Raw genomic sequence first — 15,566 nt, 5'->3', positions numbered from 1 at the left:
TGGAAAGGCGACACAATTCAATTCAATTCACCTTTATTTGTATAGCGCTTTTACAATGTAGATTGTGTCAAAGCAGCTTCACATAAAATATCATAGTAAATAGGAACAGTGTAGTTCAGTTTTCAGTGTTTAAGTTCAGTTCAGTTTAGCTCAGTTCAGTGTGGTTTAATAATCACTACTGAGAGTCCAAACACTGAAGAGCAAATCCAACGATGCGCAGCTCTACAGATCCCGAACCATGCAAGCTAGTGGCGACAGCGAAGAGGGAAAAAAAACTTTACTAATTGGCGAAAGTGAAGAAAAAAACCTTGAGAGAAACCAGACTCAGTTGGGCACGACCATTTTAATTTCTCCGCTGGCCAAGCGTCTTGTGCAGAGCTGCAGTCTCAGCGGCGGAGGCTGGAAGCTGGCCTCAGCGAAGACTCGTCGGTCTCTGGAGCGTCACACGGATAAGTCTCCTGTTCTCCACTCCTCCATGACCACCACAGTAGCTGCTCAGCACAGTGGCGCAGTGGGTAGCGTTGTCGCCTCACAGCAAGAAGGTCTCTGGTTCGAGCCTCGGCTGGGTCAGTTGGCATTTCTGTGAGGAGTTTGCATGTTCTCCCTGCGTTCGCGTGGGTTTCCTCCGGGTGCTCCTGTTTTCCGCACAAGTCCAAAGACATGCGCTATAGGTGAATTGGGTATGCTTAATTGGGCTTAGTCTATGAGTGTGCATGAGTGTGTATGGATGTTTCCAAGTGATGGGTTGCAGCTGGAAGGGCATCCGTTGCGTAAAACATATGCTGGAAAAGTTGGTGGTTCATTCCGCTGTGGTGACACCAGATTAATAAAGGGACTAAACCGAAAATAAGAAAGAGGAAAATACGGAAAGACTGTGTAGGATAGGCCAACAAAGAATTTATTGTACTTGGAAATGAGCAAAGTTTAATATTGATATACTCTGATGGTGGCATTTTATAAGGCCTATACAGAATCCATTTGAACATTTTCATTGGTTTGTTGGTTTGGTGCTTTAAAAGTAAAACCAAATAACTTGCTGTCTAAAGTTTTAAATAACTGCAGCAAAGTATTAGGGGTAAAAGTGCTGGGGTTATCCAAAGCCAGGTGTTAAAGAAAGCCCATCAGATTACATTGAGATATCCCATCCTCTTTTTGATTAATTTCAAATGCTTCCCTCAGGATCTCGGTGTAGGGTCCCTTTGGCAAGGACCAACAGATTAAAATTTTCATTTGTTCTTTGTGCGATTGATTTGTTGAATTTTAATAAGAAGTAGTTGTTGCTGTTTTTTAATACTATTAATGTTGTTTAATGTTTGTCTTAAGTGTGTGGTGTGATATATGTGTTGTAAATCTAGTACGCTGCAGAACAAATTGTCCCAAAAGGGGGCAATAAAGTTTACAGTAACCGTAAAATATTGCAATATCAGATTTTTCCAAATATCGTGCAGCTCTAGAATGAAACTGTGTCTGGCAGAGAATGAGAACATATTGTCATAAAAAATGATATAATAATACTGCACAATTCTGTTGTTCTGACTATCTGCTGTGTATGTGCTTTAACTAACAGGTCAATTGCAAGTGCGATATTAATTTTATTTACTCATTTTAACACTTAAATTAACAGGTTAATATTAAGTAACTTACATTGTTCCTCTGTCAATACATTTTTTAAAAGTCAAAGAAGAATCGATTGTTCATCATCTCCAGACTATGAGTAGAGGCTTGGACCTGGAAACAGCATTCCATACAACACAACTTAAAGTGCACTGGTTTATTGATGCAAGTAAACATTTAATTATTATTGTAGTCTGTAATCATTGCAGTCTGGATGGAACTGGATTATTCCTAAATGCTGAATAGTTAACTTTTACAAGACACAAAAAATGTTGGTACTCATTTTAGTCATCAGAGAATGTTCAGCATAAGCAAAACCATTTGATAACCGCTGCATTGTTTTCAGTGGACAGCTATATTGTTGTCACGGTTTTCATATTTAGTAAGGTCACTGCGGCGCATTGCTCAGGCATATCAGCAGGTCAGCAGAGGTGAGGGTGTGTCGGGTCAGTCTAGAGGAAAAACAGACAAGGCCAGGTCTTTCACCTCCGTCCAAAGTCAACATTTGTTCCTGTCGCATATACAATTGCAGCTGGGCAGAGCCAGCCATCACACCCATCGAGGTGTTCTTTATGACCACAACCGGACGACTGGCACAATGACCTCAACAATTACCTGCTCCATGCACCCATAAACCCGGCACACGTAATCATTTAAGCGCACACTTCAATCAAGAGTTTAGGTTGGCGCAGGCTGATGTCCTGAAAAAGTGTATAAACTGTGATTGGTGAGAACGGTTTGTTTGTACTTTGGGGGAAGTGAAGAGAATGCGTTTGTATATTCTGGCAAATTAATTAAACAATCATTGGAAAGGGCTGAAAATGTAGTTCCCACAGGAAGCAAGACTCAGTTTGGGAATAATGAGGAGAAACGAAGAGACACTCTTGAGGTGTGAACACAGGGTTGAGGTCTGGAACGATGAAACGGAGGCTAACTTTTCACCAGTTCTAAATGTATTTGTTTAGCAGGGGTGCCCACACTTTTTGTATGAAGGGCCAAAAACCAAATATCATGGGCCGAAGGTAAATATATCAAACTGCCATGGGTAATTTCCTAATTTATTTCCTAATATTTCAAAATAAATATAAAACATTACTTCAAATCATATTAACTAATGCAGTATAACATTTTAAATGATAACTTGTTGCAATAAAAACATAAACAATCACATTTAAAACACAATGGAGTTCAATGCTGAATACATTGAGAATACAAGCAGAACCTGCCTTTGCCTTGATTTGCTCACCAAAGTCCCCGCATTGTCAGATGACAGTATGCACATTTAAAAAACCTGATTTAATTCATACCATTCCATTGAAACATTTAATTTCAGTTAGCTTTTAACAATAAAATAAACAAAGGGTTGCATTAAATTTGAATTGACAATCTCGAAACCATCCCCATCATTCCCTCCTCTCTTCTCAGATGTGATGGCTGGCCAAATCAAAGGTTACCATGGGCCAACTTTAGCCAGCGGGCTCTATTTTGGGCATCTCTGGTTTATAGCATGCATATTAAGCACTCTTTCTCCTTAATGATGAGACATTGAACAAATATGACTCCTTAACTGTTAAAAGCCATTCATTTGTGTTTAATCTTAGTGTCTTTTGTTCTTTCATCCATCAGTGTCTTTTTAATGGTAATGGTAAGCATCTTTTTAGCAACGAAGAACTGCTGAAGTGCACATTCATTCAGTGATTTAGCATGTTATACAGAGTGAGAAATTGCTTTGACTTGCATTTAAATGGTTGGATCTTTAAGTTTAAGAAATGCTAATCCCATACTTAGTTCAGTCCATTTCAAGCTCGCTTGGGTTGGATTGTGTATTTATTTCTGAGATTCATGCATTTAGATACTAAAAGGGAAGCTAATTCAAGTTCATCTAAACATCTTCAGGCTTTTTTTCTTTAGTAGAACATTGAAGAACATTTTTAGCTGAAACTGATTCTTTGTGATATATAAAATGCAGGTCAACGGGTTCAACTTAACTTTTTAAGGGAAGGGTGGGCAATTAAAATTTTCAAGGGGCCACATTAGACTCTGAGGTGGTTTTAGAGGGCCAGACTAATACAGTTAATTTGTGAAACTATTCAATAAACGTTCATGAAAACTCTAAAGTTCTAAAGAATACATTTTACACAAAGTATTTTAAACACCAGCATCACAATGAAGTTGATACTTCATATAAATGCTACAGGTTTGTTTGATTGATTGCTTCACCTTAATTAATTAGTAATTAATTAGTTAGTTAATTTTTATCCATCCATCATCCATCCATCCATCTATCCATCCATTCATATATTTGTTATGTTCAGTAAGAAAATTCTATCCTGTGTTGGGCTGAACAAGGGCACTGAAGTCAGGTTGAATGTGATGTAATGATCATCACTGAGAGAGTATCTGTTTCTGTATTTATTAAATCGTTAATCTGAGGTAATTAGTCTACCTTTATTACTGTGTAATTCCATACAAAGTGTGAAGCTGCTTGGTTGGTTCCTGTCACATGATTCATGGTTCGCTCGCAGCACTCTGAAATGTTTTGATTTGAAAATGTGAGCGTGACATACCGCATGTGCATCCCTTCCTATTTGCGCGCTGAACCTGCGTGTCTCCATTTGAAATGACGAAACTGAACATGCAATAGATGCAGTATGTAAAAGTGCCCTTTTGTTGACTTGCAATATCAGACCTGCAATTTGCAAGGCCCTGTTTTACTTCGTGCGGGCTGATCAAAGAAGTCCAGCGGGCCGCATGTGGGATGTAACATGCCCAGGTCTGGATTAAGGTATCCATTCGCCAGTGTATTTCTTCAATGACTTCTGCAATGTCACAACATTTATTCCTGTCCAGTTACATTCATTTTTCACCAAGATCTTGTATTGATGATTAGAGAGTCAGACCACTGCTCCATTTTTTTTTCAACAATAGGTTTAAGGTCTGGTATGGTGACCAATCCATTTAAAAAAAATCAAATCTCATGTTCCTTGAACTTTTTCTTCACAATTTAAGCCCCATGAATTCTGCCAGTGGAATATGCAGATGTCAACAGGAAAGAAAAAAAACATTCATGAAATAACCAGGTCATTCAGTATATCAGGTATTCAGCTAACTCCATTCTGTAGGTACACAACATTGCTGAACCTGAACCTGACCAACTGCAGCATCCCCAGATCCCCAGAAATAAAACAAGAATGTGCAAGAAGTGGAACATTATTACCACTATTACTAGTTCACAGTCTGTAGCATGAGCTCCTGTTGTAGAATGAATTACATGTATCAAACAATAGAATCTCTTTTTTTATTTGACTGCCAGAATGCTGGTAGCCATTGACTTGCGTTTTATGAATGCCCAAGGACCACAGTTTCAATTCAAACATCTACTTCTTGGATGGCCTAAGTAAATAAAGAGCAAAAATTCATTTAAAATTATTCATGCAAACAAACATCATGTTAAAGTGATTTTAGTGAACGTATGAACCCAAGATTGACATTTAGTAAATCTAAAAAAATATGTTTTCTAAGCATAAACAGGTCATTTAAAAGTGAGCAGGAAATGTATTGTTAGCAGATTAGCATTTGATATTTGTGTTACAGCTTCATGGGTGTCTGCTGCATTGGCACAATGTGAGCTCACGCCTGACTGCATATGCTCCATAGGCTCAATGCTCGAGAATGACATCATGTCTTTCTGTGTCATCCTATCACTATTCACCAGCAGTCCTGTGTGGCTTATCCTGTGGGTGTCCACTATGTCAACACGCAAACCCCTCTAGCGCACAGCTACCAAATCAATGAAATATTACAGAGCAACCGGTCTTTTTGGGCCTGATGTAATATTTTAGGGTGTTTACTGAATTAAAATAAGACATTCAATGTGAATAGTATTTATTATTTGAATCTGTTGCATTACTACTTATATTACATTTGCTAATTGTACTTTGTTTACAAATGGCATGTAATAATATGGCATAATGAAATAATACGATCAGTTTTATCTGAAGACAAATGGGTGATTTGTGATGTGGCATGTTTTTTTTATGTACAATAGTTTCAGAGTCATCGTGTTAAAGTTTATTGGCACATTTGGCATCATAATTACATTTAGCTGGAGACACATTTAAAGGCTTTGTCCTCCAGGTTTGTTTTCAATATAGCCTTATTATATTAAACACAACAAAGTGACACAGATTCAGTCTTCCATTAAGCAGTTAGTAAATTGTGCTCTTCTCCTTATCTTGATGTTAATCCTAATGTACACAGCGACCATTCAACTGTTTATGAGAGATACTGTGCAGAATTGGGGCAATGAATTGTGCGACTTTATAAACTCTTTGTCTATGTGGCATAAAACATTGGCCACTGACTGTCAATCATTTAGTTTCCCTTGCGAAAATTGCAGCACAAACTGTTTCCCCTGTCAACAATAATTCAACAGTTTAGATAAGTGCTAAACAAACCTGAACTTTAAATAAACCATTCCCAAGTCTGATAGGGTTTTGCCAACTGTTAAGTGTGTGTGCTTGTACAGGACTGCTGTTAGGGAAACGCCAATTTTGGGGTGTCTCCGACAACCTGTTTAACAAATCAACCCCAAGAAACATTTTCTGACCTTTAAATATTGGACTTTTGCGTAATGTTTAAAATCTTGGTGTGAACAAACACTGACAAGAATGTGTCTGGCCGATGATTCAGCTGTGCAGGAACTTATTTAACAGGGTATTGTTAAAGTTTATCCATGTGTGTATGTGTGTTTGGGCTTCCTGGCCGATATCATAAATATGCCATTGCGCTGCCCTGTTGCACCGTTATCACAAAACCATTAAAACTTATACCTCCAACACCCAGCTTTCCTGCATGTGTGTGTGCCCGAATGCTTTATTATCACCGTTTCCTAAGGCTGTCTCCTTTGTGAAATATCACTGTTGTCGTAAGGTCTTTTGGCTTGAAGTGCAGCAACAACATTTTGTTGGATTGATTTGTGGATTGATAATTTACTGTGTCTGTTGCACTTATAGAGCGAAACACAAACAGTGTAACACTAAAATGCCGCTCCACCTAATGTAAAAAAACGTCATAAAGTTAATGGTACAGCTTCCAGGTTCTGCACATGGATTATCATAACATATTATCTAATGTTTCGAAACATTTCTTATTACAAGTGTTGAAAACAGCTGTACTGGTGTGTTTTTTTTTTTATGAAATGAAAATAAATAAATAAATAAGATTTTTTTTTTTTATTATTATTGATTCTCTATTTTTTAAATTAAAAGGTATCAATAATTTTCCCCCAATGTTTAGGGTTTGAAAACATTGACTAATCATATTAACCTTTTGTCACTTTCTGCAAAGACGTGATTTAAATGATTAAATTCTGATTTGATATTCTGAAGACACATTATCGGTACATGAAAAAAATTCTAAAATTTTAAAATTCTGTCATTATGTACAATGCTCAGTATCATTGAGTACACACCATTTTGAAAATGAATATTTTTTATTAATTTCTCTGTGAATATAGGTAATGTATTTTGGTGCATTTAAAAAAACAGATCTATAAAATAGATATATTTATTAAAATAATATATGAAATTCTAAATTAAATTAGTCACAAAACATATTTAGAAATTGAAAGATAATACAATTAAATTCAAGCAAAATATCGAAAAAAAAAAAAAAAAATACAACCTAAAAATTTTCAACAAAATTTTTCCCTTTTTTTGCTTCTCTTGATTTTTGTCTCTTTTTTTATTTGAATTTTATATTTTTCTATAACATTTATATATTTGGGTGTACTAATTTTTGTAATATTGTAAGTTATCTGGTTAAATAAGCTCCAGATTTTGCTTTAGTACTGACTAATCTTATGTATATGCACAAATATAATATTGTATAGCTTCCTATTAAAAATATGACTTTAATAGATAGATTTGTGAGGGGTGCACTTATATATGCTGAGCACTTCACTTCACTTTTTCCACAATTGTTTGACTTACTTTCTTCTGTTGAACACACAAAAAAAGATATTTTGAAAAAAAGTGGAAACCTGAAACCATTGACTTCCATAGTACTTTTCTTGTTGAGAAACTCCACCAGAGTGTGAGTAAATAAAGAGTAAGTTTGGTTTTTAAGTAAACTATCCTTTTAATGACAAACGCAGAGAAACAATAATTTTAAAGTGGACTCTTAATTTTGTTTTAAAGCTTTATATAATAAATATTTAATGTTTAATAGATAGTTGTCTATTTTTTTAAATATGTTGAATGAATAGATTCACTATTTTTACTATATGAAGAGTTCAGATTCAAAAACCTCCAAGTGCCATCTGAAATTTTCTTCTAAAATTTGCATTTTTCTAAACATCCTGTGTTTATTTAAATATGAAGGGATTGAAAAATAACGTATTCTTTGCAATAAAAGTGAAAATACTGAACCTACACATTGGAGCCTGAAAAAACAGCTAATTTTAGAAGAAAATTTGCATCTGAACTCTTCACATGTAGTCTCATTACTTGATGTAGAACACTAGATATAACAATCACATATTTGTTGTCATCATCTGATGCATCCTACAGCATGTATCATCAAACCATGATGAAGTTTGCCATTGCCGTGGACCTCATGGCCTTGTTTTATTTCATTTTATTTTATTTTAAAGTGTGCTCTTGGTTCAGGCTTGTGGACGGTGTCCTGTCCCTGTGGCCCCTCTGGCTGCGGGTCTGTTGATCCTATTGTCTTCTGCATCAACACTCGTGGTCTAGTGCATAAAGGGCATCTGGTTAGCAGCTTAGACTCTACGGCAGGCATGAAAAGCAGCCATCATAGCCCATTCGCTCATATCTGCTCAGTGGTGCGACAAGGACGAGAACAGAGTCTGGGTGACTGGGGGACAGGAGTTCAATTCGCCCCACAGGGCACCAGGAGCAACGGACTGAACTGGACTGCAGTGGACCCGACATTGTGCAAAGGTGACCATTTGTATTCTCCTTGCTGTGTTTGTGCTCTTGGTTTGCAGATGGATTATATTGTTGAATGTGAGCCCATTGGCGATGTGTTTTGGCGATATCGGAGTTGTTTCCTGGTCTTAGTTGTAATTGGTCAGTTCAGTCTAGTTTTGTTTAGCAAGTGAGAATTTATCAACTGTATTTTGACTTCCTTGTATGTTAACGTTACATACAACACTCTCAGATCATCTGGTTTCAACCTAATCCCCAATTGTGTTTCTTGTACACAGCTAATACACAACCATGGGAGACTGGAGCTTCTTGGGTAATATATTGGAGGAAGTAAACGAACATTCAACTGTGATTGGCCGAGTTTGGCTCACAGTGCTATTCATTTTTCGAATTTTAATTCTGGGCACGGCTGCGGAGTTTGTCTGGGGAGACGAGCAGTCTGATTACGTGTGCAACACTCAGCAGCCAGGATGCGAGAATGTGTGCTACGACGAGGCCTTTCCAATCTCTCATATTCGCCTATGGGTGTTGCAGATCATCTTTGTATCCACACCTTCACTTGTATACGTGGGCCATGCTGTCCATTACATCCACATGGAGGAGAAACGAAAGGAGCGTGAAGAAGCTGAGGTCAGCCACCAGCAAGAACTTTGCGAGGAGCGCCAGGCAATGGATCAGGGAAGCGTTCGCACTGCCAAGGAGACCAGCACGAAAGGGAGCAAGAAGTTCAGACTCGAAGGAACCCTGCTGTGCACCTACATCTGCCATATCATCTTCAAAGCTCTGTTTGAAATAGGCTTTGTAGTGGGACAATATTTCCTGTATGGGTTCCGCATCCTGCCTTTGTACAAGTGCAGTCGTTGGCCATGCCCTAACACGGTGGACTGCTACGTCTCCCGGCCCACCGAAAAGACCATCTTCATCATTTTCATGCTTGCAGTGGCTTGTGTTTCCCTGTTCCTCAACTTTGTGGAGATCAGCCACCTTGGCTTGAAGAAGATCCGCTTTGTGTTCCACCGACCAGCTCCTGCACAGTTGGAGCCGCTTGGACCTCCTGAGAGGAGTTTACCGTTTCTTCTAACCACCCCTGTCCAAAAAGCCAAAGGCTACAGGCGCCTCGAAGAGGAGAAGAAAGACGAGGTGGCACATATCTATCCACTAGCTGAGGTTGGGATGGAAGAGGGCCAGTTCTTCTTACCTCAGCTAGAGAAGGAGCAGAAAAGCAGTCAGGAGGCAATTATGCCAACAGCACCACCTGCAGAGGAGACAATTATATGTGATGAGACTCAACCCTCCTTCATTCAGTTGATAGAGACACTACCAGAGCTCCCAACTGAAGAGCCGCCTAGGGAAGGAGATGAGGTAGACAGCCTAAAAACTCCAACAGTGCTCCCAGAGGTACTAGAGGAGCATTCAGAAGGGGAAAGTGTGGAGGAAACCTATTTAATTTCACTTGAGGAGAGTTTTGATGTAGATCTTAAAGATCTGGCTGGGAAAGTGGTGACTGAAGAAAAGTTGCTAAAAGAAAGTAGCTTAGTAGATGCTGAGCCAAAACAAGAGGAAAACCTTTCAGGAGCTGGAGAGGAGAAGGAAACCTCACAGGAAATTGCGGAAACAGAGGATAGCAACTTTCCAACCAAAAGGTTGAGGGAGGAAGAGGGTTTACCTGATGTGGTTGAAGAAGCGTCTGAAGAAGAGAGAGAACTTTGTGAGCTTGAACCTTTTGTGAATGAGGACACTGTGCAGGAGATGAAAACTATAGATGATGTGAATACTGATGATCAGGATGTGTCCAAAATACCTGAAGGTGAACAAGAGTCTGAGGCTTTAGTGGAAATTGTAGCATCAAATCTACCTGACATAGCGCCTATTGGGGATGAAGTAGATATGGGAAGGGACAAAGAAGATGGAGTTCAAAGTGATGTAGTAGACTCAGGAGTTTTAGGAGATTTAGTAGAGATTGAAATGGTCAGAGCTCTAGATGATCTACAAGATGCAGAAGCTTGTACTCTAGATATAGCTAAGAATGATCTTTTAGAAAACGAGGATAGACCTCTTGAGACTGCAGTCAATACAGGTGGAGAGGATCTAGATAAATCTCTAGGACTTTCAGGTGACACTAACCAGTTGAAAACTTTGGGGAAGGAAGAGGTATCATTGGGGATAGAAGATCCAGAGGACGTCAAAGGCTCTGAGTTGGTAGAGTTAAGACAAGAAGATGAGTCTGTGGAAACTGAAAACCTTGAGAAGGAAGAGTGTTCTGAAGAATCAAAAGCCTTGGAGGCTCTAGAGGAGATGATAGATGCTCCAGTTGTAGCTCTAGAGTTAGAACCAACAGAGGAAACAAGATCTTTAAGTCGTCTCAGCAAAGGTAGCAGCAGAGCCAGGTCAGATGATCTAACTATATGACTGACCAAGAAACACAAATTTCAGCAAAGAACATATAGAGTTAATTTCTTTCTCCTCATTCTCCAAGTGCCATGTTTTTGAGAAACAAAAATGTTTTCTAGATCTAGGTTTTGTAAATTATTGATCCCAAATGAAGACCCCCTTTGCAAAGGGGCTCTCCTATGGAAGTATTAAGGCAGCTAAATGTGTTCATGCATAAAAACCCATTTACACTGCGCAAGAAATACATTTAAGTATGAAAAAGTCCCAGGAATAAACACCCGTTTAGGTATCACATGTTGTTTGTTTCAAGTTTAGGAGTTTCCTAGATGACACATTACATTTCTGAAAGCAAACCAAAAGCAATACAGAACAAAATCAAAATGAGGTAACAATAAACATCAGCTGATTTGTAAAAAAACACAGCTAATTTCTCACATTTAAAAGTGATTTTTTATTTTATAAATGTCAAACAGTCTTGCATTTTAAATTCATGCCTTATCTGTCTGTTGCTTTGAATAGTTATGTTTATCTTGACATAATTGTTACATGATGATCCTGGGCCATAGAAATGATTGTGCTGTTATTTTTAAATCTTCTACCAATTTGTGTATAAAATTAACCTTTTTCAGTTACATCAAGTCCATTAAATAAATTTTAAAAATGATAGCATATTGCAATTGAGAGCTGGCATTCATCCAGAATGAAACGAATATAACTGCTGTGTGTGCTGTGTGCAATGCCTTTTCACCAATGATCTTTTACTGGTTTATGTTAAGTCCCTAAATAAAAATGTACAAAAATATCTGATGACTGGAAGAGCCCTGTGTTTTTCTGCTCTGTAAACTAAAAAATTTCACCTACAGTGTGTTTTTGACAACCACAAACCTCTTTTCTGACACGCGCACACACACACACATATATACATATATATATATATATATATATATATATATATATATATATATATATATATATATATATATATATATATATATATATATATATATATATATATATATATATATATATATATATATATATATATAATCATTTGTAAAATAAATAGATGAATAATAAATAAATAAATTAGATAGTTAAAATTGTATTTGCAAGACAGGAACAAAGGAGAACTGCTTTGTAAAGTCGGTGACATAGTGGTGATATAACTCAGAGTTACGCGAATTGAAATAGTTTTAAATAAAACTTGCTCCGGTTTCCCCCCCAATTCCAAAGACATGCGCTATTGGTGAATTGGGTAAGCTAAATCGTCTGATGTGTATGTGTGTGAATGAGTGTATGGGTGTTTGGGGCGTAGCGGACATTTTAAAAGTGGGGGGGGGGCTGCTGTATGAGATCATATTGTCATATAATTATGAATCACCTGTTTCTAAATGATCTGTCTCTAAAAGTGAAGGGAACGGATCCCCCCCGGTTGCTACGCCCTTGGGTGTTTCCCAGTAATGGGTTGCTGCTGGAATTGCATCTGCTGCGTAAAACATGTGCTGGACAAGTTGGCGGTTTATTCTGCTGTGGCGACCCTTGAGAAAATGAATGAATAAATGAAAATGAAACTTAATTCACTTGAAATATGGTTTTATTTTCACTTATATATTTACAACAACAACAACACTGTATTCGAAAGCCCCTATAATGTCTGTGTAAATGAAACTGAAAGTATTACTGATCAGCTCAATCTTTGGAAAGATAAAAAATAAACAGCTATGTTTAAAAAGTGAGAAAGAAAAGCAAATGTAAAAAAACAATGAAGTTGTTTTTACTAAATTTACTAAAACTATCAAAATATAACCTACAGTTGAAGTCAGAATTATTAACCCCCCAATTTCAGTAAAACGGAGAGAAGATTTTTTTTCAACACATTTCTAATCATAATAGTTTTAATAACTCATCTCTAATAACTAATTTATTTTATCTTAGCCATGATGACAGTAAATAATATTTGACTAGATCTTTTTCAAGACACTTCTATACAGCTTAAAGTGACATTTAAAGGCTTAACTAGGTTAATTAGGTTAACTAGGCAGGTTAGGGTAATTAGACAAATTATTGTATAATGATGGTTTGTTCTGGAGACTATCAAAAAAATAAAGCTTAAAGGGGCTAATAATTTTGTCCTTAAAATGTTTTTAAAAAAATTAAAAGCTGATTTTATTCTACCTGAAATAAAACAAATAAGACTTTCTCAAGAAAAAATATTATCAGACATACTGTGAAAATTTCCTTGTTCTGATAAACATCATTTTGGAAATATTTAAAAAATAATAAAAAAATAAAAGGGGGGCTCATAATTCTGACTTCAACTGTATATAAATAACCTTTTGACAACCAGTATAACTTGCCAAACTGTGAAACACTTCAGTGTAGGTGTAAAGTTTTTGCAGCGCAACACTTCTGTCAACTTGATGTACATTTACCTGTAAATACAAAAATGCAGTAGGGAACATTATAGTGGTGTAGTCCAATGTTTCTCAACCACATTCTTGGAGGATCACCAGCTCTACACATTTTCCATGTCTCCTTAACCAAACACACCTGATTCAGATCATCAACTCATTAGCAGAGACTGAAAGACCTGTTATGGGTGTGACAGACAAAGGAGACATCCAAAGGTATTCCAGGGTCCCCCTGGAATGTGGTTGAGAAACACTGTAGTCAACATTAATAAAAAACAAACTACGTTATGATTTTAAATAATAAGAGTCAAAGTACAGAACTGAGGATGGTCTTTTTTATTGTAAAATTTTTCTTTTTTTGTAAGGGTGATCGCGTTAACTCAGATGGCATTAACATTATTAACAATATAATTATTCAAGTTGTTTTGTTTGTGATGATTGAAGTCAAAATTAATTATTAGTCCTCCTGATTTTTTTTCTTTTTCAAATATTTCCCAAATTATATTTAACGTAAAGAGTCTTTCACAATATTCATTCATTCATTTTATTTTCGGCTTAGTCCCTTTATTAATCTGGGGCCGCCACAGCAGAATGAACCGCCAACTTATTCAGCATATGTTTTAAGCAGCGTATGCCCTTCCAGCTGCAACCAATCACTGGGAAACACCTGTACACACTCAATCACACACATACACTATGGCCAATTTTAGCTTACCCAATTCACCTACAGCAGGTCTTTGGACTGTGGGGTAAACCGAAGCACCCGGAGGAATCCCACGCGAAACGGGGAGAACATGAAAGTGAAATTCTAAAACTTAACATTTTAGGTAAATCTTACATTACTGTTTTCTTTATTAAGGGGGATTTCAAAATGCCAAAAAATCTTTTTAAACAAATTTGCTATCAGGGAAACAACCTTACTTTAATTCAAAAGGCATCAGTGTGCTAGCGTAATACCCATTGGCCTATATTCTGCACTGCAAAAATACATTTTCTAAGCTTTTCTGGATTCGCTACAAATAACCCAAATAAAAACCCAAGTCTGAAACCTGGTTTTACATCATACAATTTTTTTCAACCCAGGTTTACATAAAAATCAAGGCAAAAGTACAGGAATTTAAATGCTTTACTTGGGTAGCTTAAGGGAAAAAAACATTTGTATAACCTTCTAACAAGCATTGGTGGAAAAATCAGAGTCAAGTAAAAAAAAAATCAAGTAAAATTTAGTGCATTTAGTGATCTTCCTATATTCGTTTATTTCTTCCTTCCTTTTTTCCACCCTTAAGTTTCATCCATTGTTTGCTTGTTCTGTCCTTCCTTCATTCATTTGTTCCTTTATTCTTTTGTTCCATCCTTCATTCGATTCTTTGTTTATTCATTCGTTTGTTCCTTAGTTTTTTTCAGTCCTTCCTTAAATCATTTCATCCTTCCTACCTTCATTAGTTCAGTCATTCCTTCTGTCCTTCCTTCATTTTTGTCCTTCCTTACTTTCCTCGTTCGGCTTTTCCTTTAATTCTTCCATTTAGTGATTGTTTATGGCTATTTCAGTCATCATACAGTCTACATCCTTCATCAGTGACATGCAGTCTCTGGGTCATTCATTCATTTTCTTTTCGGCTTAGTCTCTTTATTAATCTGGGGTGGGCACAGGGGAATGAACCGCCAAATTATCCCCACGCGAACATGGGGAGAACATGCAAACTCCACACAGAAATGCCAACTGACCCAGCGACCTTCTTGCTGTGAGGCGATCGTGCTACTCACTGTGCCACCGCGACGCCGCAGTCTCTGGGTAATTGCGTGTAAAGATTTTGGACAACTTCTTGGACATTTTTATTGCTTCCAAATGGTTTGCTGCAATTATGAAGTGCCCATGTCTTGAGGTTGTTCAGTATCAATTTACTTTATGTGTGATTTGGACAGGAATTGCAGGACTGATTTTTATACTTTAGCCAATCACTATAGACAAGAAAGAAATAAGGGAGTGACTGCAGGTTTAAGGAAAGTAGTGGAGCAAAAGTACCAATACAGCACTAAAAATGTACTCAAGGGAAAGTAAAAGTGCTCATTTTTAAAACTACAAATTACACTTCCTGAGAAAAACTACTCAATTACAGTAATTTCAGTATTTGTGACTTTACACCACTGCTAACAAATAATAATTCATTTCATTTGTCATGCTGAAAATGATGTGGAA

General features: G+C 37.0%; 1 protein-coding gene across 1 annotated transcript; it reads left to right on the top strand.

The window, feature by feature from the left end:
• The first annotated feature begins 8,858 nt into the window (after positions 1–8,858).
• gja8a (gap junction protein alpha 8 paralog a) lies at positions 8,859–10,994 on the top strand. Its single transcript, XM_056465438.1, has one exon. It carries the CDS (start codon positions 8,859–8,861, stop codon positions 10,974–10,976), a length of 2,118 nt encoding a protein of 705 aa, XP_056321413.1. The 3' UTR covers positions 10,977–10,994.
• The last annotated feature ends 4,572 nt before the right edge of the window (positions 10,995–15,566 follow it).

Source organism: Danio aesculapii, chromosome 9, assembly GCF_903798145.1.
Source record: "Danio aesculapii chromosome 9, fDanAes4.1, whole genome shotgun sequence".
Lineage (NCBI taxonomy): Eukaryota > Metazoa > Chordata > Actinopteri > Cypriniformes > Danionidae > Danio > Danio aesculapii.
This window is presented reverse-complemented; position numbering and strand designations above follow the sequence as displayed.

Coding starts and splice junctions, on each gene's coding strand:
- gja8a (XM_056465438.1), top strand. CDS start 8,859: ATGGGAGACTGGAGCTTCTTGGGTAATATATTGGAGGAAGTAAACGAA.